At 33.1% G+C, this 26,406-nt stretch overlaps 4 protein-coding genes across 5 annotated transcripts; 3 read left to right on the forward strand and 1 right to left on the reverse strand.

Moving 5' to 3' along the window:
* The first annotated feature begins 4,032 nt into the window (after positions 1-4,032).
* On the forward strand, positions 4,033-5,855 carry LOC108206302 (3-ketoacyl-CoA synthase 12). The gene has a single exon (XM_017376551.2). It carries the CDS (start codon positions 4,164-4,166, stop codon positions 5,538-5,540), a length of 1,377 nt encoding a protein of 458 aa, XP_017232040.1. The 5' UTR covers positions 4,033-4,163; the 3' UTR covers positions 5,541-5,855.
* A 3,635-nt stretch (positions 5,856-9,490) lies between these two features.
* Positions 9,491-17,595, forward strand: LOC108205812 (nudix hydrolase 9). The gene is made up of 9 exons (XM_017375894.2): positions 9,491-9,662; positions 9,747-9,821; positions 11,651-11,707; positions 13,557-13,639; positions 14,455-14,513; positions 14,924-15,072; positions 15,217-15,351; positions 15,885-16,043; positions 16,715-17,595. Exons 1-9 carry the CDS (start codon positions 9,582-9,584, stop codon positions 16,802-16,804), a joined length of 888 nt encoding a protein of 295 aa, XP_017231383.1. The 5' UTR covers positions 9,491-9,581; the 3' UTR covers positions 16,805-17,595.
* A 975-nt stretch (positions 17,596-18,570) lies between these two features.
* Positions 18,571-21,610, forward strand: LOC108207951 (ankyrin repeat-containing protein At5g02620). 2 transcript variants are annotated; one of them, XM_017378405.2, is made up of 5 exons: positions 18,571-18,651; positions 19,005-19,106; positions 19,282-19,807; positions 19,885-20,294; positions 20,635-21,610. In XM_017378405.2, the coding sequence occupies exons 3-5, from the start codon at positions 19,480-19,482 to the stop codon at positions 21,505-21,507; spliced, it is 1,611 nt and encodes a 536-aa protein (XP_017233894.1). In that variant the 5' UTR covers positions 18,571-18,651; positions 19,005-19,106; positions 19,282-19,479; the 3' UTR covers positions 21,508-21,610. The 2 variants fall into 2 exon arrangements, with proteins under 2 accessions (XP_017233894.1, XP_017233892.1); XM_017378403.2 differs by lacking the exon at positions 18,571-18,651 and having other exon boundaries at positions 18,693-19,106; positions 19,361-19,807.
* A 1,423-nt stretch (positions 21,611-23,033) lies between these two features.
* On the reverse strand, positions 23,034-24,164 carry LOC108207481 (F-box protein At5g18160-like). The gene has a single exon (XM_017377923.2). It carries the CDS (start codon positions 24,162-24,164, stop codon positions 23,034-23,036), a length of 1,131 nt encoding a protein of 376 aa, XP_017233412.2.
* Positions 24,165-26,406: the final 2,242 nt, after the last annotated feature.

The raw sequence follows: 26,406 nt of genomic DNA on the forward strand, positions 1-26,406 counted from the left end.
TTTTTTTTTTTTTCTCACAACAGTTACAGATAAATAACGGAGCCTCCATAACGTGTCCACACTGACGTGTAACCATTTAATGTTTTCCATGTTGACGTGCTTAAGTAGACGGACTGCACATTAGTTAGTAAATGCATGTCAAATTATTGTTCTCGCTAACTTCCAACCATAAGATTCGCATTATGTTGAAATTGTCTGCGAGAACAAATATAATACATACATATATACATATATATATATATATATATATATATATATATATATAGGCCATTGCTCAAAACAGAACACTCTTAAAAAAAGAACAACACAGAACACTTTAGAATCAAATGTAGAATCTCATCAAAAACTTGAATTAAATTCAAATTTTAAGGTGATTAACTTTTTATTATGAATAAAAACAGTTTCTACCATGTTTAACAATAAATATAAATTACAAAATAACATGATTCTATGTTAAATAATCGTGCAAAAGATATATCTATATGATTCTATTCTGGATTCTATTCTTGATTCTAGTCTGGATTCTATAATATTTCATATTAATAACTTGGATGAGTTTGGATGTTAGAATTCATATATCAAGTTTAATTACTACTTAACCATGTAATTATAACCATAACAAATCATTTTTTATGAAAAATGAAGTGTTATGATAGTGTTCTGTGTTGTTCTTTTTTTAAGGTGTTCTGTGTGGAGTGCAACCCTATATATATATATATATATATATATATATATATATATATATATATATATATATATATATATATATATATATATATATATATATATATATAGGAGTGATCAAATACAAACCAATATTAAAATACAAACTACAAACCATATATAAAAATAACATAATTCATACACAGTGGTCATTCATTCTTTCCTTACTCAGATCTGATTTCTCTCTCTCCTCATCTCTCTCACCTCCGTCTTTCTCTCAACTCGCGACGCTGTAAATTAATATAGTTTGCTACAGCTGAATTTTGTTCCCATTGAGATAGATACACACATATAGATATAATTTAGTGATGAAGTTTCGGTGCTTTTGGTATTTGATGATGCTATGTTTTCGTAGTGGTGATGCTGGTGATGAGGTGTGAATGGTGGTGATGCAATGGGTAGTGGCAGAGGCATAGGTGTATTCACCTACCATCGCGTCTCCATAAGTCCACTGCTATATATTTTAGTGATTTTCACTTTGCAAATTAGTGATTTGTGCTTTATAAATTAATGATTATCACTTCGAAATTGGTGAAACAGCGAGCTGAGAATAGATGCTTGTGGCAGTGACAATAAGATGTGTCTGTGGTTTAAGGCGACGGTGGTGAGGCTGTAGGGGACGATGGAGGTCGGAGTGGATTTGGTGGTGATAGAAATAATAGAGATGGTTATGGAGGTTGGTGAAGATGGAGGTGGAGATGGGGTTGTTAGAGTTTATTGACACTAAAAGCTGCAAATCACTAAATATTATTGTCATAATCACTAGTTTGTATGTTTGTACCATAAGGAGTTTGTACTGGAGTATGACCCTATATATATATATATATATATATATATATTCTGATTGCGATTTAGTTAAATTATTCGTTAGATGCACGAATTTGCAATCGAACTCAGGAAAAATTATTTTTTTTAAGAGAAAGAGATAATTCAATAAATAACAGCCGTATATAAGAATGATCGAGTTGAACAAATATAGAATAGATTAGCATGCTTGTCTTCATACTTAACATGAGACAAATAAGCGATTTGAAATTGACGATAATATATTTATAGATCCTTACTCTGTATTCACAATCCGTTTGAGCTATCAACCACGAATGCAATTCGCGGAAGACTTTTATTGATAAATCCAAATTAACTCTCATAAAAGAAGTAGAGAAAAATCACACACTCTCACCATGAGAGAAATCAAACTATAATCAAAACACAGAGAAAATACCAACCGCAAACTAAAACAATTAGATCTGCACCACGACCCTGCACTAGAAGTCGAAGATAATTGATCCACTCAAAAATCCAAAAAAACCCTATGGAAGTGAATAAGAATGAAAATCGAAAGTTTCGCTGATATAGATATATGAAAACTTTCTCCAAAGAGGGAGATTTATTAAGAAAATTAATGAAACAAGTAAGAACAATAAAAAAAACCAAACAATTAAACGGAAAGATTTGGGGCTTTTCATCGGAAAACCGATGAAAGCCCTGTCGCGATGAAAAGAGGGAGGCTACTAGAGAGAAGAGAGAAAAAAAGGCTAAGGTTTTTGGGTTGTTGACAGACCTGGCAATTCGTGTCGATCGTGTACTTTCGTGTCATGTACTTTTTCGTGTCGTGTATTCAAAGGTCAAACACAAAACCGACCCGTTTAGCGTTCGTGTATTTTCGTGTCGTGTACCTCCGTTTTCGTGTCGTTCTCGTGTCGTGTTTCGTGTAAAATCGAATTTAAATATAAATATAAATAAATATATAAATTAATGTAAATATTAGATTTCTAGGCAAATTTTTTTACAAAATAATATGAAATATATATATATATATATTTAAATCATTTACATTTACAATATTATAAACTATGTATTATTTTAAAAGAAAATATACATATATTTATTATAAATATAAATATTTATAATTAGATATTAATATTCAACTATTAAATTATATTTATTTCGTGTACCTCGTGTCGTGTCGTGTACCCGAAGGGTAAACACAAAACCGACACGACATCTCAATCGTGTACTTCGTGTCGTGTACTCAAAATGCAAACACAAACACTAAATTTTCGTGTCTTTTTCGTGTCGTGTATTCGTGACGTGTGAAAATTTGTCGGGTCTAGTTGTTGATCTTAGGATAAATGATTTAAAACTTGAATTAATCATATATTATAAATCGAATTTAAATTTAATAGGATTCAATTCGGTTACAAGACTCGTGAATCTAAACGAGTTTTCATATTATATTAAATTAAGCCGAACTCGAGCAAAAATGGTATTTAAATTCTTGGCTAACTAATATGATCAACTTAAATTTTTGAGCTGAATTGGAACTTATCAAATTCTTGTTAAAAATATTTAAATTTTGACTTATTAATGATTTATGAATTACTAAAAATATAATAATAAAAATAAAAGTGATATATAGGATACTTATTTTTTAGATTAATTCTTGTAAAAAAATAATTAAAAATTAATTTACTGAAAAAGTATCCTAATCTAAATTTTAGTTTTAATTTTAGTTTTATTTCTAACTTTAAACTGGTTTATGACTTATTATACAAATAAATAATTTTCATTTTAAAGTCAAAAATAGTCTAAAATCCGGGATGTAAGCCCCGACAAAAATGCTATGGGTCAGTATTCCTGAAAAATAAATTAAACTAAATAGCATGTGACTCGACAATAATCGAAATGAAGCTTAAACTTTGAGTTCATGCTTTATGAAGTTGGATTTGAATTTCCGTTTACTCATACTCTGCTACATGTTCAGCATCTAATTGAGCATATGTTATTGTTGTATCAATATTCAATATCAAAATCAAAATCGACAAAATTATCATATTCAGGTTTCTATCAAGCATGACAAACTTAAAATCAACCCGAATTTATGCTCATCAAATTTTTACAGCAATCGAAAATTAAAATTGATAGAGTCGAACTCCCAACTCAAGTCGACTCGGTTTATTCACGTGACACTTTACATTACAGTGGCCCGAGCTTGTACAGCTGTGAACACTAAACACACAGAATTCTGCAACTTTTTTCGAACCTTAAAAATTTGATTTAACACAAAACAAATTTCTACTGACCTAAACGAAAGAAACTCTACGTTTGGGAGACGTTGCTATCAAATCCGTGTGTCAAGTGGCCCTATTAATTAAAACCGTTGTTAATTAAAATCTATCTAACTAAAGTTTGACATATCTATATTTGGAGGTTCTGCAGCCACACAATACTCAAACATGCATGTGTGTATTAATTATTCCAGTAACAAAACATAAATAACCTATTTTAACCATATAAAGGCTCCAAGAAACTCATGCAAAAGATGAGCTGGTGGAAGTTGAGAGCTAGAAATTTACTATTACATCGACTCCATTATATACATTAGAGTATCTGAGCTAATCTCATCTAAAACAAAAGAAAAAATCTTATTTGTTTCTCTCATGGACCATCTCATTTTGTACTTGTTTCCTCTCTTGTCTTTGGTCTTGATAGTACTCAAGATGATTGATAAAAAGAGAAACCAGTGCTGCTACATACTGGATTACCAGTGTTACAAGCCGACCGATGATCGAAAGCTCAGCACGGAGTTTTCGGGAGATATAATCAAGAGGAACAAGAACCTGGGGCTGAGTGAGTACAGGTTTCTGTTGAAAGCCATTGTGGGATCCGGCATTGGTGAAGAAACTTACGCGCCGAGGATGGTTTTTGATGGCCGAGAAGCGAATCCAACTTACGAAGATGGGATCACCGAGATGGATGAGTTTTTTCAAGATAGCATTCAGAAGCTATTCGCGAAAACTGGAGTTTCGGCTAAAGATATTGATGTGCTTGTTGTGAATGTGGCTACGATGACTACGAGCCCGTGTTTGGCTTCGAGGATCATTAATCACTACAAGATGAGGGAGGATATCAAGACTTATAATATCTCGGGGATGGGGTGTAGTGCGAGCATTATTTCGATTAATATTGTTGAGAGTATTTTTAAGTGTCGAAAGAATGTGAATGCGCTTGTGGTGACATCCGAATCTTTGAGTCCTAACTGGTATTCGGGGAATAATAAGTCCATGATTCTGACGAATTGTTTGTTTAGGTCAGGAGGGTGCGCGATTTTGTTGACGAACAAGGCGAGTTTGAGGCACAGAGCGATGTTCAAGCTCAAGTGTTTGGTTCGAACGCACCATGGCGCGAGAGACGATTCGTATGCAAGTTGTACGCAGATGGAGGATGAAGAAGGCCGAATTGGAATTTACCTTGGGAAGAATCTCCCCAAGGCCGCAACTCGGGCATTCGTCGATAATCTCAAAGTGATAACACCGAAAATATTGCCAATAAGAGAAATTCTTAGGTACGCGGTCCTTGTGATTTTACGGAAATTGAATACGAATTCGAAGAAAGGACCAAGGCCGATGATCAACTTCAAGACTGGAGTGGATCATTTCTGCCTACACACTGGAGGAAAGGCGGTGATCGACGCTGTCGGCAACAGCCTTGGCCTAAATGAGCATGACCTGGAGCCTGCCCGAATGACGCTCCACAGATTCGGCAACACATCAGCTAGTAGCATATGGTATGTCTTGGGATACATGGAAGCCAAGAAGAGATTTAAAAAAGGTGACCGAGTTTTCATGATAAGTTTCGGTGCAGGGTTCAAGTGTAACAGTTGTTTGTGGGAAGTGGCTAGAGATTTGGATGATGGGAACTGCTGGAAAGAATGTGACATTGACAAGTACCCACCAACAAGCTTCGTTAATCCATTTATGGAGCAGTATGGTTGGGTGAATGATGAAGATATCGACACATTTGTTCTTCCTGAATGAAGGGTAGTTCAGAATTCAAGTATGGAGCAATAACAGTTTCGATTCTTAATAAGTTGTTTATTCTCATTTTAATGCTTTAGTTCTTCTCTTACAGTATTTGGTACCAAAGCAAAGCTATTTCCTTGAACTTGTATATTTACTACCTTGTTTCTGTTTGATACAAATGTGTACTCAAATGAAAATCCAAATTGGAATATATACAAGAATGTTATAACATCTCATCAACCACCTTTTATTGTTGATGATGATTCATATAATCCAATTACTTCAGTGATTTGTATCAGAAGGGCGTAATGGAAGGGGTTTAATCTGGCTGGACTGAAAATTTTAGATGAATTTCCTATGTATCTACAGTTTTAAGGCTAATTACCCTAGGCGATCGAGTTTGAGGATGATTGTCACTGTATATATGGCCTAGGATATTGAAGATGTTTGTACGTTAACGGTATTTTCTGTTTTTGTGTTGTTAAATGTGTTTTGATGAAAAGACGTATTATATGACATCCTAGCATGCCTAGAATTTTTGCCTAGGAACTTGCTGACTAGCTACATAATCAATACAAGTATGTAAATTGAACTAATCAAGCGATAAAAACCCACTAGGTGGGAACTCCTTGCAATACGTATGGTTTGGGATCCGATCTCTTTTGGTGAAATCTTCCCACTGTCAATGTTGTTAAATGTGTTTTCTGAGTAGGAATTTCAGAAGGCTTGACAATGAAAAGAGTAGCAATAGATTCTCTCACTATCAGCATCAACATGACAATGCAGATTACCTATAAATTGGAACAAATTTATGAATGGGGGTTGCGCCACAAAAACAGATGCAGTTACTTCTGCTAGGCAGAGACAGCCTGTTGGCTGTTCAAATAATTAGCGGCACCAGCTAAGATTAGTAATTTCCAGGTCGTTGTTTGGCAAGATAGTGATGGTTCTCTCTTCTCACAATCTATTGCTACAACTTTAAAATCGGCACTTCAAGAAGAGGATCTAAATATCAAGATCAGCTGGCCCCTGTCTAGTTACTCTTAATGTAACACAACCATGTGCTAACCGACTCAAATATACCCTCTTGCGTCTTAAAAGCTAAGTTAAGCTTACTTGAATTTATGCGAGTTGCAACTTGCAAGTGTGTTATTTAGTCAACAAGCAGTTAGTTAAGAAGTTATGTGAGTACTAGTTTCTGTAATAATCAGTCAACAATAGTTAGAGCATCTTTTATAGATAATTCAAACAAGTTTTAAATTCTAAATTTAAAGAATAAATGAAGATTGGTATCTAAATGGATTCTCAAGTAACTTTTTGAAAATTTAAGAGGTTAAAATTTGTTTGTGATTAGCTTTAAAAATAACGGGTGTCGAGAAAATAATTGTTCTGAGAGTCAACTACCGTAACTAGGGTTCTAACTGTCGTCATTTTTTAGTCTTTCAAATCTTCATCTCTCTCGCCGAGAACCCCTCTTCGTTCTCCCATCTTCTCTTCTATTTATCAGTTCTTGAATAAAATCTAGATTTAATCTTTTTCTGATTAGATCTTATTGAGTACCTGTTATCAAGGTAGTTAGTCGTGCACATCTTTTGGGATGCCAGTGTGTTGTATTTTGATATTCTTGTATTTTTTGGTATGTATTTCGGTTATTTTTCTAAGAAGAATTTATATAATATTTTGGAAGATTTATAAGACTCGCATCGATTTTGGGACGATGACGGATACCATAAGAACTCACCTTTCACAACAAAAATAGTTTATATTTTGGGGGCTGTTTGTTACTTCAGTATTAGTTAAAGTAACAAATACCCCCAATATCAGCTGAAATAACTGATAATTCTGAAAATTAGACTACAGATGGTACTTATGTGAAGGCCGATTGTGATGTTACTAGTTTTATGGCTTGTGAAGGTCAATTGTGATGTTACGAGATGTAGTTCTGAACATTACTTCAATATCAGTTGAAGTAATCTGAACATTAGATTACAGATGGTGCTTATGTGAAGGTTAATTGTGATGTTACTAGTCTCGTAGTTGATGTAGGTTCGATTGTTCAAGATGTTATTATAATATTTTGTAGATTAAAGAATTTGAATATTTTATGTGTTAAGCGATTTAAAAATAAAATGACAATTGGTTTAGCTCGTTTGTTATTTCACAATCAGATTGCCGATTCACTTCTCTTTCTAGTTTCTCTCTCAGAAAATAATAACAAAAATAAATAAATAGTAAGTATAAATAGTAAGATTGGAGTTGTCACGATATTTGTTTTAACTTCTTACAAGCTATATATTATATATTTTTTAAAATTGAGCATCATCGGGGATGCACTTAATTAATTTCACGGTTATTTCTTTTGTGAAATTGTTTTTTCAAAATAAATTAGAGTATAACACTTGATTATACATCCTAATTTTATAATTTGAAGAAATAGGATGTTCCTTTTCTTTGTTACTAGTAAAAATTGTCTCATAGTGATACTAATTTCTTGTGTTGATAAGTTGTCTCTGTCTTTTCAGGTCAGGCTTTATCCTTTCAACCAAAACAAGTTGAAACCTAACTTCAAGCTTTTAGCGTTAATTTTTTTTTTTTTGGTAAGATTTGTCTTTGATAAATAGTTTTATATATCTTTCAAACATTTCTCTCACAAATGATAAATTTCTTTCCTTCGTAAATGACTAAAGTCAAAATATGTCTTGGCCTCCAAGTTCAACCATGACTTTTGCAAAATCATATTTTATGTCGGTTTTGTCTTATTTTATCAATGACTAGTTTAGAGTATATGTTTTTGTTTTTCATGACAGTTAGCATTGTTTTGGACTTCTTATATAACATATTAATTTTTGTCTTTCAATTTAATGAACACTTATAATGATTAAAATTTTTTAGCGAGTTTTAATAATTAATCGAAACACATCTTAACTCATTATAAAAATATGCCTGTCTTTCTTCAAATAAATTCTAACCACGAGTAATTTGCACAAAAATAAAACACGACAACGATTTCAGAATATAAACTTACAATTTTAATTTTCGATTTTTTTTTACAAATCCTACTTACATAATATTAATGTCAATCAAACATCATCATTACATGCATATATTGTTATAATTGGATCATAAAACAAATTTATAACTAATTTATAATTATAAATATCGATTATACACACTCACACATATATATATACAACACACGCGCGCACGGGAGTGAGTATGTATGTATTATTTGTTAAAAATATTTAATCTTGCTAATTCATGTATTAATTATCAATATTTGTTATATATTTTATGAGGTTGCTGCTTCGTAATTGTGTACTGTCAAAATCTTGAATTTAATTTTATTTTTTAGTTATTAAATTTAACTATTATTGAGGTGCTTACATTAAATTTTAATATAATACTAATATCTGCGACAAATTTACCTCATATTTGCTTATTACATATACAGTTGTAATTTACATATTAATTTTAGTTTCAAACGATAAAAAATCATAGTTAAAATATATCCAAACACACAAATATATGAATATTAATATGATAACTTGATTTTAAATCAAAAAAAATTATATTTTAATCTATATTATAAGTTACTATTTCGAACTTAATCAGAATTAATAGATTTTTTTCACGAATAGACCAAAATGACTTAAATAGCGAAAGTAGAACAACTTTTTCAATTAATGAGTGTATAAAATAGCTTATTTAAATTTTTTATAAAGATTTAAGTTGCAGAGTATTGAGTTTATAATAATATTTTTTTTATATAATGTCAACTTTAAATTTTTATCGATTATTCTTGTTAGAAAATGAAAAATCTGAATTTACTAAATTATGTTAATATTTACATATTTATTTAATTTTATCAAATATTATCCCTATAATTGGAATTTTATTTATTTGGTGTCCCGAACCACTTTTCGATTCTCTTTTCCCAGCAAAAAAAAACCTGAGATAAACACATTACAGTCTGCTGTCCGCTTTGTGATATACAAATACGAATTCGATTCAAATCTGAAATCCGAAACATATACAGTAGCAAAAGCGCTTGCAGATATGCAACCAAATGCCGCCGACGATAGCGCTTCTCCGTTCAAGCTTTTACTCTCGTGTCCCTCTGGTCTCTATCCCTCACAGGTTTTCCAATTCATTTCTCATTTTAAATCAGTGCTTTTATTTGTTATTTATTTATTTATTTATTTTTAATTTTTTAAATTCAAGGTCTCAGTAGTTTTTGATGCTTCGTTCGATCGTATTCCTCATCCAGATGTTCAACTGGAGAATTCGATTTCTGAGGTACATTACTTGATGATGTGTATATGTAGTTAATGTTATTTGAGTGGAAAATTGAATTTTAACTTTTGATTCTGTTGTGGATTTTGAATTTTTAGTTTAGGGAATTTCATATACTTGTTTAGTTAATTTTGCGAGTTAATCCTTGTTATGTCGTAGCTGAATTGGTCTGCAGTAGAGCTTGATCTAATACATATATGCACATGAATTTTTGAATGTGCCTTATCTCAATATGTCTTATTCGTATATAGCTAGAATTACAATAATTAGTGCTTTGACTGCAATAATTGATTACGTCTGTGTGTGTGAGATGGAGGGGGAGAACTTCTGCTTATAACCACGCAATTGATGGGGAATTACAGATGATAGCTATAGTAGGTCCCCTGCGAGGGAATTGATGTTGGAATACATGATATGTATTTATGGTAGCCCTTGGTTAGGGGAAGTTGGGGGAAGACCTGCATGAGCTACCATAAGGTTGAGTCGTAGTTTGTCGTTGTAGCTCCCAGTTGTTTGCTTTGGAGCCAGAACATGATTATGATTCTTCAAAGTGGCTAACCTGTATAGGATAGATTGAATATGTTGGGGAGATGCTAAGGGGGAAGTATTGGCTGAAATTTACTTCTATTCGAGATCTTGGAATCTTGGTAGTATTTGAGAATATTGATTCATAAATTTGAATTCGGTATTAAAAAATGAGTAACTTCTATAACTGAAGGCATTATCTTAGTCAATCTTGCCACTTGGGAGTTGGGACTAGTAGATAGCTCTGTTTTTATCTGAATATTGAATGAAGTGGGTACCACACTACCACTTATTTAATTAGTGGTTGTACTTGCAATTATATGATCGCAAGTACTAGAAATTCTGGTTCACTATTTTTTAAGTCATTTGAAATTTCTAAGTAAAGGACTTGAAATAATGAGCACTAAAATAATGTAAATGATTGAAATTACCCTAACAATAGTCTAAGTTTATATTGCATGATCATGGAAACAAGGAACGCGGGACGTTGCCCTGTTTCGCGATCCGGATAGTTCGTCCTCGATCCGGGAACAAACACGTCTCAGTTTGCTGGGGATCGCGTCTCGGTTCGCTCGTAGTGACGAACTGACGAATATGAATGATTTGCACACTAATTGAGGAGGAAGCAGGGGAAAGGAAGAAGAGGGGCAATAGGGAGAACGGTTGTATATATCTGTATCTATATTACAATACGTGGCGGCTGAAATTAATGGTACAACACCTGCTTAAATTTTGGCCCTTGTACAGGCCCAAAACTCTATTTTTAAGGTTTTAAACAGTCCAGTACTAGTGTTATGTAAGCCCTTCTAATGTTTTATATACGTGAGTTCAACTAATTGTATCATTCAAATGTTCAATTTTAATAACATTACAAATCACAAACAATCATATTGAACTTGTAATGAATACACAATGATTTTGTAATAGATATGTATAAAATTAATTACAATGTATATTTTATTTAAGAATTAGAGTAAAGTTATATGGATTCCACATTTACATTGGAGTCTTGGAGTCCATATTATGAAAAAAAATTATAGCACCCAAGCGTCCCATCGCACCCAAGCATTCCATCGTATCGGATACACTAAAATTGATGTTTCACGTATCCATTTATGTACTCCGTTTCATATCGAACCCGGTCCAATGTAACACTGTGCATGATGGTCAACTATGTTTAAATTGTGTTCTGCATTTTTGCTTTTATACTATAAATTTAAGAAAACAAGGATTTCCGGTTGGTTCTTTAGCAATTGTCCTTTACACCTGACTATCATTATTTATGTATTGTTATCCTGGTATTCTAGATATGGAATCGAAAGAGTCAGCACTCATCATTGTTGTTCAATGGAAGTAAATTCAGGGTATGTAAATTACTATTCGTCTTTGTTATAAGAGCTCTATGTTTAAGAATTTTCATTGATTAGGTCTAAATAAATCATGAAAATCTAGTTCATAATAATTTAATAAAAATAGTTGATCACTTGAAGCTAGTTACTAGTAGTTGAACACCTGGGTTACTTGTTCGAGGAGTGAATACTCAAACTCAACCTCGTCGGAAGAATGAAAAGATAAAAACCATAAGAATGAACCATTTTTACAATATACAAGAACAAAAACCGAAATATATATTATTATAAGTTGTAGCATTGTGAAGCACTGGGGGGTCGTTTGGTTTGCAGAGCGGTATCGGTTTGGAATTAAAAATCATATTAGGGTGGTATGGAATTGAAACCTGATGGCTGATAGCATGTGAATGAATTTGTTTGATCTAAAATTCTTTTTAATTATTTATTAAATAATTTTTTAGATGAAAATAATTATATATTTATTTTTTCACTCTTAGTAATCTTTGTTAGGAGTGGCAAGATCGGACACGACCTGAAACCCCACACGGATTCGACTCAAAACAGTGTGAATTAGGGTTGGGGGTTTTTGTGTTTCGGGCCGAGTTTAGGTAGAGTAAACTTTCACCCGAAAAAATAAGTCAGGTTTGTGTTGACCCCAGACTACCTGAACCCGACCCGAATATTTTTTGATTTATAATATATTATGCACTATATATAAATTTATATTTGCATAATTTCATTCGTTATATGAAAAAAATGACTCATAAATGTTTCCTTGTTATTAAGTTACTGACAAATACGAATGCGCTTTATGGTCATTAGATTACTGTAATGGCTATCCAAAATTATTTTCTCTAACTTCTCAAAAATGGTACCCAATATTTTTGGGATTCATGCAATTTATCATAAAAAATACTAAATTTTCCATCTCCACAGGAGGCAACAATCATATTGGCCAAAAAATTGATTAGAAGAGTTGATAGGAATTGATACAACAAGATTGGTTTTACCAATTCATATCAGTTATTTGAGTAATTTTTCAACGCTTTTTTTTGTCCACTGTTGCTTGACTAGTATGATGGTTGCTTTATGTGGGAATGAAAAGCTTAATATTGTTATGATGGATTGAAAACCTGAAATTTGGACGAAGCAAATTATTCTCCTTTTTCAAAGAAGTAAAAGAATCATTCTCAATAGTCATTATAGTTATCTTATAACCAGAGGTTTCCAGTTCTTGTTAGTCTTTGACTAGTAACACTAGTGGAGCCTTGAAAAATATTTCTAATTATTTTATCGTGTTTATGTCCATGGATGATTTTGATGCCCTCACACTATTTTCTTATATCATATTGTGATAAACTTAATTAATATTTTGATGATACAAGAAAAAGCACATCTCTAATGATGTCTATACGTTATTTTTGAGGATTATAGCAGAATTGATAAGTTTTCTACTTTGTTTATTGATTATCCTGATCAAATTAATTTATTTCCTCAATAAAAGTAAAGTATGGAAAGTTAACTAATTTTATTTCATGATACTAAACCATAATTTACGTTTGGTTTCGGTTCTTATATGTTGTAAAAACAGTTTGGTCCTTAGAATATGCTTTCTGGCATAAGGTTCTTCCCTTTTGGAACAATTGCTCATCCCAAGCTAGAATGACGCGGTACTGTCTGATATCTTTGAAATCAACAATAATATCTTAATAGACTATTGAAAATGAAACAGGTTCTTGACAGGCTATATAGTAGCATAGTCTGTGTGAGCTCAAGCCTCACATCTAGCAGACAAAAGAAGAATTGTGTAAAATATGAAAATGAGGAGTTAAGGGATGTTTCTGCCTAACAGTTTAAAATCCAGTATGCAGGGCATAGCTCCTCTAATGTGGCGGATTCTAGTCAAGTGGCCAGTGCATGTTTACATCTTGGTCTGACAGATTATAGGTTTCTCCCTCCTCCTCTCTCTATCACACACACGGACACAAACACACATAATTTGAACTGATATATCACGACTTTAATCATAAACATGAGCGTATATTCTACCAGCTTCATCTTGTACGTTAACAAGTCTTGAATCACTTGAATTTTCAATATCCTTCTGCTCCATTCATGAAACTTCAAATATGATTACTCCATGCATGCAAGTGAATCGCATTTCTACGACATGGGGAGAAACTATATGGATGATGAGATTTTCTTGTTCCTTTTAATTTTTAAACCCTTTCTTGCCCAACCCCTCACACAAATCATGCATCCAAACAAGGGCAGGGTTCAATCCAGGCATCTTTTAACTCAACTCTTTCATCTGAACAAGAGAAGGGTCAACCCTTTTTATCCTTACAAAGATGAAGACATAAAAGTGGAAACAAGATATTTGGAGATAATAAGTAAAGTGTGGAAGCTAAATAAACAGAACTCTCAAAGTACAAGCAGTAATATGATCCTCTTTTAATATTTGGCTCCGCAATCCAAAAAAGACATGCCATAAAGTTAATGAGCAGAGTCCGGCAACATTTTTTAATAAATGTACCTTTAAAGGGTGGTACACTAGGCAGCTCTGTATTGAAGAGGTTTGAATTGTATTAAAACGATAAACTCCTAATATTTCATACTCTAGGTAATTCCTGATATTGGTTCATCGAAATAAGATAGCATGTGTATGAATGACCTAATATAGATTGTTCTTATCTATCAAAAAATATCCTTTTATAAATGTTTTAATTCCCAACTATTGATTGTCAAACTGTATTGTGCAGAACTTTTGTTGGTACAAACTTAAACCCAATGTGGGAAAAGTTTATAGTTGAATCACAAGGTAAACATACTTTTACCATAAATGTTATGTTTGAAGGTGAATATTCTCTCTCTTCTATTTGTTCTTTTGCTATTGTACTCCAAAACAGAGCAGTTAGGTTCATTCTTTAATTTATTTTTTTTAACACCAAAATGATGATTTTTAATTTTACGGGACCTGGAAATATGAGCTATCTTCTTGAGCACATATACTACCCAAATAAATCAATATTACTTGGAATCCCTGATCCTGCTATAGGTGTATTATACTGCAGGCTATTGCCAACTGCATTAGTCAATTATCCTGAAGCGCATAGGCTAGGTTTCCTATGCCTCCTGGTCTGTCAATCCCATTATGTAGATTTGGTAATTCTGATTTAAAATATTATTAACTGCTAATACGTCAATTGTAATATTTCTGCTTGTCTGTAGATGAATGTTCAAGGTGTCAACATACCTCAAATCCACTGGGTAATGGTGCAGTTGTAGAGACATCTGACAAGAGGATACTGGTACTGCAGAGAAGCAACAATGTTGGAGAATTTCCTGGACATTTTGTGTTTCCTGGAGGACATCCAGAGGTGTCCTATTATATGAATCATCAGTGCTTAGACATTTTCATTAGCTGTCACATGTCTTACACTTGTATAAATCCATGTGTTCTGTTATTTTCTAATTTTCACTATAACTTGATGACTGAAATCATCTTTCCTGATGGTTGACAGCCTGGTGAAGTCGGAATAACAGCTCATCAGTCTAATCAAGATACTGAGCTCATTAATAAAATGATATCCCAAGAAATGTTTGACAGCATCAGTCGTGAAGTAGTGGAAGAAATTGGAGTTCCTGCAGAGTCTCTTGTAAGTGACTGCACAGTAGTTTACGACTTTACGTTTATATTATTAGTCTTTGTTGCTTTTATATGAAAACAATGGAATTTATGCTTTCATTCTTGTACTTTTTTCGCACACAGTGAATTTGTTAAAACTTTGTCTTTGTCTGTTAACCTATTCTTTCTCTTCAGTTTGTATCTTTTTATTTGCTTCTTTAAACGTTATATGTCCATAAATATAGTACTCTGGCTTTAAAATCTGTAATAAACTTGTGATATACACATGTATAACATATTTTAGCTTCAGAACTATTAACTTCCTTTGTATAAAACTTTTGTCAACCATTTTATTTATGTTTTTCCTTGTGAAAATATATAATAAATTAATGCTCAGCTAGATGATAATATTTTGACTTTCTCATCATTTGAATCATGTAGAAGCAATCACTGTGATGTTGTACAAGGAACTCTTTCCTTATTCTTACCGTTCTCTGGACCAAAGTAAATGAAGGACTGAGTGTATGGAAGCCTAACTGCTGTTTTTTTTTAATTGCTATGCAGTGCACCCCCATATTCATTGGCCTGTCTCTTAGGGCAATTAATGTTAGACCAGCTGCTTTTTTCTTCATAAAATGCAACCTTCCTTCAGAAGAAATCCAACAATTATATTCCAGTGCAAAAGATGCCTACGAGTCTACACAACTTTACATTGTGCCTATGGTTAGTGATTCAAGTTTTGTTTTAATCTTATTTCAGAAGAAATTCAACAATTATATTCCAGTGCAAAAAAATTGAAGGAAAATAAAACTCTTTACATGTGTAGAAGATGATTAATTCTTCTGCTGGAAATAATGGGTATTTCCGGAAAATCCATCTGAACTAATCCTGATACACACATAAATAATAACCTTATTTTCTTTCATATCCAAATTATTGGCAAATGCCTATTTACCCAGAAAATATAACAGTTACTTTTCCCAAAATGTGATAGTACAATTTTTGTACTTGTACTTATAATTTGTTTATTCATCAGTATATATTTTTGTATTTACGGCTTATATTCAAAATATATATAGTGATCGGTATTACCTTCATCTGTATATCAAAAAATTTAGAATGATGTCATAACTTATTCGACTGAATAATTAGAAATTTAAACCAGCATTCTTGTGTTATGTTTTGGATGAATTTAGTTTTGATTCCTGATTTAGTTCATATGTTCGTTTGCAGTTTCGACTCCATTTAAATCTGTATACATTACAATCTGTTGGCAGTTCAGAAAAATGTCTTTCGACCTCTTCATAATTAATATATGTTAAGATACAGTTAGACCTAAGATCTATAGATGTGCTATGAATTATATTGATGATGATTTGCTTCTTATATTTCAGAGCGAGTTAGAGAGCATGGCATCTAATATGCCTGGCTGCCACCAAGGAGGATATGCACTCTACAAGCTGATGTTAGATGCTATGAAGTAATGACGATAAAATGACATGGTCAATACTCTATCAAGGTTTTCCACATTTGTATTATCCGCAGATTTTACTTTCAGTCGTGAAAAAGAGGTGGTTTTCCCAAGGATTTCAAGCTTCAACAGGGAAAGACAATGATAAAATGCAAACATTCGAGTACGACAGTGCGTCTTATTCAGATCTAGAATGATGTGCAACATATACTGTATATGGAGCCAGAACCTTGTCGGTGCAATCTATCCTGTTAGCAAGCACAATATTTAGCCAAAATAGTCCAGGTGCTCTGTTTCAAGATTGTTCAACTTTATCCTAAAGACCAAAACATTGCTCTTAACTTTATCTATATCAATCGTGCATACTAAGCAAACAACCCTCTAGAGCTGAGCTCGTATGTTGCAACATTACAGCTCAATTACTGGGACACTGAGTATCACTGGCAGTGATCGTTGATCAGTCTATGTCAAGAATGCGATGGACAACAGGCCAGGGTCGCCCCGAAATTATTGTGATATGACCGCCTATTCAAGTTGGAAGGTTGTCAAGACCGTCATAGATTGGCAATTGCAAATCATACCATTTCTGACAATTATTATTTGTGTGGGGATTACATAGGGGGAATTAAATTAGGGATCATTTGGTTCATGGGTATGTAGAATCAGGTATGGGGTTTGTCCAAACCTGTTTGGTTGGAAAAAATAAAATTTCAAACCTATACTTTATACCCCAAGGTATGGGTTTTTGATACCCAAGTGGGGAGGTGGGTATGAGATGGAGGTATGAGATTTATTCAATTTTTATTCTTTTTGTCTCCATTTAAGTAATGAAATATTAATGTTTGATACAAAATTAAATCAATGATGCATAAATATATAAAAACAATAATTTTATTAATATTTTTAGTCAATATAAATTAATAACTTATTTTTTTATAAAAATAGTATATATTGATTCCAGCACTCAACCAAATACATGATATCAGATATGATACCTCAAACCCATATCAACTTACCCGATTCTTGATTCCAACCTCATACCAAACCACCCCTTATAAAGATGATACGAATGAGAGAGAAATATTGATGTTATATTTAGGATAAGTATTGGGTTTGGTTGACGGAATATTGAAATGTAATTACAATAATTTGGTTCAGTTATAATTTTTTTTTTATTTTCTAATTTATTTTACTGAATTAACCTAAATGTATACTCCTTCCGTCCACTAAATTATTTATATTTGGGGATGGGGCTAGGTACACATTTTCTCATAAAATGTAATTTGATGAATTATTTTGATTTTTTTTCTTTTTGAATAAATATTTACTATCTAATTTTTATACAAAAAAAGAAAAATTTCAAAAAATATTATGAAATAATGTTTTATATGCGGCTTAAACTGCGTGTCAAGTAACGCAAAAAAAGTGTAAAGAAATGAGAGGGACACATGAGTATTTATTTTGTATTAAAATATATCTTAATTTCAGATAAACATCTAAAAATGACTTTCCTTCTCTTTATTACACATTCAAAAGATAGTAAAAAAAATTTATTTTCAATTTTTGAAAGAATCTAGGATTTGGCAAAATTTATTTGACATGTAATTTTATCCAAGTGCACCGATTTCTTTAACAAAAAGTACATTTTGTAAAACTTATGCGGGACTATAAATGTGATCACAGAATATTTTATTCACAGTTGAACATACAATACTATAATTTATGGGCATATTCCCAATTACATTATTCTCTATCATATATTTTCTCACATTATTCTTATCTAATATTTTCTGTTTTTTCTGGGTCTTTTGCAGTTTGCACCATCCCTGGACCCCGGTAGATGCACCGTCCGTGATTCAGGTAATATAGTTGGTCTGTCTACTCCCTACGCGCCCCATGCATTACCTTGTCTTTTTTTTTCCTTAGAAATTTATTTGGGTCTATTTTTATGCAAAATTTAGATTCTCTCAGATTTTAAAAACCATCATCATCCTCAACTTTACAAAAGACCAATCTTTATTTGTCTCAGTTTGGTCCTTTTATTGATTCAGATGAATATAATTATATACATGCATATTTAAAAACATTAAAGCAATGTTGCATACATGTGCCCTTCATGTTCTTGTCCAGCCTCTAGCTTCTGTTTCTTTTCTGAATTTTTTATTTATATGATATAAACTTTGTGTAAAAACATTTGGAATCTTTTTTTCAAGCCATTTTACAGGTTGTTTTGATCACAATAAAGCCTCCTCAAATTAACTCATGTGGGTTTTTTGATGGAGGAGTACTAAAGGTGGCCTTTTCTTCATCACAAGGTAAGTTATATAAAAATGTGTTATGTGTGTATATTTTGACCAACTTTGTTTAGGCGGTTTTTAGTATAGGATAGGAAAATAAAGAAATTTGTTAATGGCCCATATTTCTTTATTTATATGCTTATGAGGTAAGATTTGTGAAGAGGCTAATAAATTTGGTTTGGGAAATGACCAGATATGGAGGGGTGGAAATAATGTTCAAGAATTGTGGATTGGATATATTGTGAATGATCTTGTTGTTGGTTGTTTTCTAGGTGGGATTGAATTGTTTTGAGGAGTAAAAATGCGATTTTTGATATGGGTTTTTGAGGAGGAAGAGGAGAATCTGTCTGTTTAATAGTGTGGGGAGAGAATTGATAGGTTGTTGGATAACATGGAGGAAGCACCAGTGACTGCTCCCAGGAAAAAGATGACAAAACAATTGACTGGGAAACGAGACGATAATCAGCTCCATTCTGCTTGTAGAGCTGGAAATGTTAGTTTGATGAGGAAACTCTTTAGTGAATGTAATGAAGAAGAATTGGCAGAATTGTTGTCGAAGCAGAATTCTTCTGGTGAAACACCCCTTTATGTTGCGGTGGAATATGGTTATGTTGAGCTAGTTCGAGAGTTGATTGAATACTATGATCTAGCTACTGCTGGAATCAAAGCAAGAAATGGTTTTGATGCACTCCATATTGCTGCAAAACAAGGGGACTTGGGTAATTCTCCATTTCTTATTTCATTTTATGCTTATAAGGGGGTAATTTCAATGTAATTTTTATTCTGAATGTTATAGATATGGTTAAGGTGCTTATGGAGGCTCATCCTGAGCTGTCAATGACTGTTGATATGGCGAACACGACTGCTTTGCATACAGCTGCCACTCAAGGACATAGGGAGGTTGTATATTATCTTTTGGAGATGGAAAGCAGCCTGGCTAATATAGCTCGAAGCAATGGTAAGACTGCCCTGCATTCTGCAGCAAGAAATGGTCATGTGGACATTGTCAAGGCCCTTCTGAGTAAGGAGCCTGGACTTGCAACACGTACTGACAAGAAGGGGCAGACTGCTTTACAAATGGCTGCCAAGGGTCAGAACATGGAGGTGGTGGAAGAGCTAATTAGGGCAGATCCTTCGTCAATAAATATGACTGATAATAAGGGCAATACAGCACTGCACACAGCAACAAGAAAAGGCAGGGTTCAGGTGAATTTCCATTTTATTATTCTATATAAAAAATTACTGTGAAAGCATATGATAATGTAATAGTCTCACTTGTTTGATAACTATACATGTTCAAGGATACTTTGGTCACAACTTGCAATTGCCTAGTAACATGATTGCATCTAGGCAAGGCAAAATAAACTTGTTAGTACCTCCTGCTCCATAACTTTTAACTTAAACAATATTGTTTGTTGCTACTTTCTCATGAAAGCATCACTACTAGACATAATTGTTTGATCAACACTTGTTCATTGGAAGAAAATGAATTATCATGTGACTATGAAAGATGGAGGCATTGATAAAACATGTGTTTCATCTGCAGATTGTTAGGGTGCTGCTAGCGCAGAGTGAAACTGACAAAAAAATTGTGAATAGGTCTAACGAAACAGCCCTAGATACGGCAGAGAAGACTAGCCAAGCTGAGATAGCCCCTATACTTCAAGAGCATGGTGTTCAAAGTGTGAAGTCAATGCCAAAAGCAAATCCAGCACGAGAGCTAAAACAAACAGTGAGTGACATAAAACATGAGGTCCACCACCAGCTAGAACATACTCGCCAAACTAGAAAACGCGTCCAAGGCATTGCCAAACGCCTCAACAAAATGCACTCGGAAGGCCTTAACAATGCCATCAACTCCACTACTGTTGTAGCTGTCCTCATTGCCACTGTTGCCTTTGCAGCAATATTTACTGTCCCAGGACAGTATGTTGATGATCCAAAAGATGTGACACCCGGAACTTCCTTGGGTGAAGCCAATATTGCTCCAAGAGTCTCATTTTTGATATTCTTTATCTTTGATTCCATTGCCCTTTTTATTTCTCTAGCTGTCGTCGTCGTGCAAACATCAGTGGTAGTTATAGAAAGCAAGGCAAAGAAACAAATGATGGCAGTGATAAACAAGCTTATGTGGTTGGCCTGTGTCCTAATTTCAGTTGCATTTTTGGCATTGTCATTTGTTGTGGTGGGGGAACATGAGAGGTGGCTAGCTATTGGCGTCACTATTATTGGGACGACAATCATGGCTACAACTTTGGGAACTATGTTATATTGGGTGATTATGCATCGTATTGAAGCTTCAAATTTGAGAAGCATTAGGAAGAGTTCACGGGAAAGCAGGTCTCAACGAAGCTTACCAGCCTCTATCAATTCAGATACAGAACTTGCCAATGAATTTAAGAAAATGTATGCTATATGAGCTTGCCAATGATACAAATACTTTCCCTAAAAAGAGAAAGGAAACTTATTTACTTTTGCCTGATGAATTGCTAATACATGTCCAAGTACATGAACACATTTAACAGCTTCTTATGATCTTTTTGTTATTCCCTCTAAATTTATCCTTGTTTCTAAGATGGATCCAGTCACCGGAAAACATAACACGAAACAAGGATTAAGAGACACACACATAAGGTACAGTTGCAATGCATAGTTATATGAAAGAGTGCAATATCCAATTCCTAAATATAACAAAGAACAAAACCCAAGTACGAGCAGAATAGAAAGAAATTCAAGGTAAAAATCTGGTACAGAGCAGTTCAAATGACATTTAAGAAAACACTTGAGCATTTCATCAGAAACCAACAGAAAATCTCACTACACTAGTATTTGAAGATCTGGCTTGGTTATAAGATTAAAAGGAGCTAGATATTTTAATTCTCGATAAAATACTAATATTTCTAAGCTGCCACTCAAGGATGGATCAAGGTCCATCAAGCTCTTTTTTTTTTGTTGCTAAATGGTCCATCAAGCTTACTTTGGCCAAATGAATCATGCACCAGACTCGTGACTATTGCATAACAGAGGTACAAACAAATTACTTCTATAATAAAAACTGGAGCACAAGAACTGGCACTATATATTGCACCATTAGCAACGATCCTGGCCAATCCTACGAGACCAGGGCTTAAATTGTTGCTGCTAACAACTTGGTAAGCTGCAAGGTTGTGAGGTTACCATCGCAATGAAATTCCATCTTTTGTTACAACCTAAAGGTTAAAATTAATTTCGGGGGCAAATGATGGTCCCTGAAACTGCGCATGTACGACTATGAACCCAGAGTGTCATGTTCCCTACGGCCTACAGCCCCACAAGTCTTACGTCCCTGTTGTGCATGAGTACTAAAGTTACGGCTTTGCAGTGCATCGAAAAAAATGGTAAAAACTGCGTCACGGACAATAGAAAGTAATAAAAGTACATGAACACATTTAACAGCTTCTTATGATCTTTTTGTTCTTCCCTCTAAATTTATCCTTGTTTCTAAGATAGAGTCGGTCACTGGAAAATATAAAATGAAACAAGTATTAAGAGAGACACACATAAGGCACAGTTGCAATGCATAGGTTATATGAAAGAGCGCAACATCCAATTCCTAAATATAAGAAAGAACAAAACCCAAGTACAAACAGAACAGAAAGAAATCCAAGGTAAAAATCTGGTACAAAGCAGTTCAAATGACATTTTCCCCTCTAATTCTCTTACCTAAACATTTAATAAAACACTTAAAGCATTTCATCAGACACCAACATAAAGTCTAGACTGTCAAATAACCTGAAGCAGATGCCTAGTTTCTCAATGAACTGATTAATCTCCGGGGAGTCCAATAGCCACGAGCTGTACGACTTTGGGTTGTAGAGTGAACAGACTTCATTCCTCGAACGAAGGCCAAAGTAGGCATATATCTGAAGCAGCTTACATAGCAATCATATGCAAAAGCTGAACCTTTTAGTTGTTTGACTGCACCACTTTTTTATCAAAGTAGGGAACCATTCCGCTAGTTTTGTTGCAGTCATAGCAGGATATAACTCCGTGAACATAAAATACAATCTCACCGCCATACTTAAAACCCTGCAACACTGATACACACTTCAGTCGCTGCTGGAAAACAATTGGACCCATACTGCGCATTTTAATCCAAGGACTACATCCCTCATCCCCCTCCAAAGAGTAGATATCCACCATACAATCTGCAGAGCTTCGGTGAATCACAATCAATGCAAGATGATCTGTCATGTCCGCGAATTTATAAGTCAAATTATAATTCTCTGAACTTGCTAATATATTAGAGCGGAACTCAGGCAGCAACTTGAATTTGTCAGTGGTTGCATCAAACTTTACTACACCCAATGATATGACAAACTTCTTATCGGGCGATAGTCTAGAACATGTCCGGTAAAGACAGTCCTTTACAATAGTAGTTGGAGTCCATTTCTCAAGTGCATTCTTAGAAAACATTTTATGAGCAACAGTTATGTCACACCAGGAATCCGAACCAGACTCGTAAACACCGGCAGACCTTAGATTAGCTGAAAGAACTACAGCCTTGTAATTATCATTTGCAGCATTATAACCGAGTCCCATACTATAATGAAATTTATAGCCACGACTTGGTGGAAGTGTGCATTCCTTATACTGATGAATAGCCGAGTTCCATAAGGCTAACTTTCGGCCACTACCAAGACAAACTAAGCCATTTATGGAACCAATTAACTGATAATTATCTGCAGGGAGCAAATATCTTTCTTTGTAGCGAGAAAGCATGTAGACTGTGTTGTACTTCTTAGCTATCACATAGTCATGACCATTAGGATTTTGAGTTGCACTACGAATCAGGTGTTGTTTCACGAATTTGGGAGCTGAGAGCAAAGATTGCCAATATTTAGAAACGGTTTTGAATCGTACAACATATTTAATTGGAAGACGCATAAGTATTTCATTGTAGATTATCTCTTCCGGCAGTTCCGCCACCATCTTCTTCTTCTTCCTTTTCATTGTATTTTCGTCCATCGAAAAGGATATCTCTTCTGACAGTTCTGACACCATCTTCTTCTTCCATTCCATTGTATTTTCATCCATCGAAAAGGATATAGCCTTTTACGTCATGAATAATATCAACATAAAAATTAATATTTATGACAATACTGGACGTCAATTACAGTGATATGTTCGAGAAATTTGTCTGTATAATGATATTTTCGAGAAATGTGACATTATTCGTAATTTGTTATTTGTTTGAGTTATCGAAGCTGTAAGTATAACGATATGGTCGAGAAATTTGTCTAAATGTTACTGTAATGAAATTTTTGAGAAATGTGACATTATTCGTATTTTGTTACTTGTCTAAGTTATCGAAGTGACGATCATCATGTATTATTATTTATTTTTGTCATGAACGATATCATATCAAGCAAGGATCAATATTTGTATTGGTTCACCAAATAAGCGTGCTAGATGTGAATAGTTAAGATGTGAAATTTTTGCGACGAACTAACATAAGTTGCCGTGATCTACCGGTCTAGCTTCAGAAGTTTTCAAATAAATAGTGTATATGCCCTCTAGTAGCAGGGCTAGATCCGGAAACTTGAAAGGAAAATAGCGTGCTTCGATTGTAAGAGCATCTCTAATCCAGTTAACATAATCGTCCGATAAATTTGACATGCCAGTTACGTAAAATTTGCTAAACCTGTAATACATCGTGCTTCAATGATATTAGCTATATTAATTGGTTATATTTTAAAAATAATATGTTATTAATATTTTGAATAGTTAAAAAAATAGTATATCAGTTAAATATGATAATAAATGATGTGTAATCTTCTTACAAGCCTCCATAGGAGGTTGGCTAAAATTATAAACAACGGATGAATGTGGTTGGACTGTGATTTTTCGAGAAGTTACTTATATTTTTTATATTTGGTATGCTAACTCATTTTTTAGCCAAGGATTTTCTATGGTTGGAGATACCCTAAAGACACAATCTCTCTCTATAAGTTATTACAGCAACTTCAATATCTACATTATTTTGATATATTAATTTCAACAATATACATTATAATTGTGTTTAATTAATAAAATAATAATATATCTGAATTTTTAAAGATGTGTTAAAATGGAGTAAAGTGAATATTTTATAAATAAAAATAATTCAGGACATGTAAGGTGTTGTCTTAAAAATAAGACAATTGTTATATATCCTACTAAGACATCACTAAGACATTTTGAACACTCATTTGTTTCAGATATCTTAAATTTGATTATTCACCCATAATTTTTAAGGAATACACCGAGAATATAACATCTCGCATTTTCATACTGTAATATTTTTAATCTTAATAATACATTGACTTTAAATTTTATATTTTTTTTGTTAATCATTATATATTTTATACATATACATATATAAATCTTTGCCATAAACATACAAAACTTCCAACTATTCTCAAACAATCCAAAGAAAGCAAATAAAGATCGATTGAAATCTATTACAATACACTCACAATCCCCCTTCCCCGTTCCGCATTGTGAACTTATTTTTAACATAATGAGATTACCACCGTAAGTAATTATGTTCATATGACCTCATTTTTATACATTTTAAATTAATGATTTCTCAAGCGAGAGGTTTTATTAAGCTAACAAGTATGGGGACATATGTAATTACCTTTTAGATAGTAATCGTCGAATTTTTTTAAATTTATAATTTAGGGGTCATTTGGCAGATTTGAATGATTTTCATCTGAATAATTAATATATCTGAATGATATGAATCAATCAAAAATCTGAATCTTAATCAATAATATCATTTGATATTTTTCATGATATCTGAATGACATTTTTTTTATTTTATACGATATATTAAATTATGTGACAATTTTGATATGGACCGTGCATGATGTCATAATAATATTTTATAATAAATAAAAATATAAAAATTAATTTTTCAAATTCTTTCATTTAGTTAGTCATTTAATAAAATTATTTGAATTATTGTATAAGTTCAGAAAAGCCGAATTATAGAAAATATATAATGATTATATGTGCGTATCTATGATAAATTTATCACAGCTTTTTTAATATGGGTGTGAAGTGACTTTACAGGTGTATGAATGAGTCATGCATGATTTTGTAAATGACCGGTTAAGAAATTGTGAGATTGGATCAGCCAATTTTGAACAAAGCCCAAACAATCTGAATGAGAAGAATCGGTCAGCTGAGTATCATTAAGCTCCATTCAGAACTAAACAAATGAGCTCTAAGTTGTCAAATTAGAGCTAACAAGTATGGTGTTTTAGGTATTAATTATCGATTTTATTTTTTT

The sequence above is a fragment of the Daucus carota genome, chromosome 2, assembly GCF_001625215.2.
Source record: "Daucus carota subsp. sativus chromosome 2, DH1 v3.0, whole genome shotgun sequence".
NCBI lineage: Eukaryota > Viridiplantae > Streptophyta > Magnoliopsida > Apiales > Apiaceae > Daucus > Daucus carota.

Bases quoted from the DNA above. Each gene is read 5' to 3' on its own strand.
- LOC108207951 (XM_017378405.2), top strand. From the start codon at position 19,480: ATGGAGGAAGCACCAGTGACTGCTCCCAGGAAAAAGATGACAAAACAA. The intron at 19,808-19,884 runs GTAATTCTCCAT...TGAATGTTATAG, and splicing joins TGCAAAACAAGGGGACTTGG to ATATGGTTAAGGTGCTTATG. The intron at 20,295-20,634 runs GTGAATTTCCAT...TTTCATCTGCAG, and splicing joins CAAGAAAAGGCAGGGTTCAG to ATTGTTAGGGTGCTGCTAGC.
- LOC108207481 (XM_017377923.2), bottom strand. From the start codon at position 24,164: ATGGATGAAAATACAATGGAATGGAAGAAGAAGATGGTGTCAGAACTG.
- LOC108206302 (XM_017376551.2), top strand. From the start codon at position 4,164: ATGGACCATCTCATTTTGTACTTGTTTCCTCTCTTGTCTTTGGTCTTG.
- LOC108205812 (XM_017375894.2), top strand. From the start codon at position 9,582: ATGCAACCAAATGCCGCCGACGATAGCGCTTCTCCGTTCAAGCTTTTA. The intron at 11,708-13,556 runs GTATGTAAATTA...TTTAAAATCCAG, and splicing joins TCAATGGAAGTAAATTCAGG to TATGCAGGGCATAGCTCCTC. The intron at 14,514-14,923 runs GTAAACATACTT...GCTTGTCTGTAG, and splicing joins GTTTATAGTTGAATCACAAG to ATGAATGTTCAAGGTGTCAA.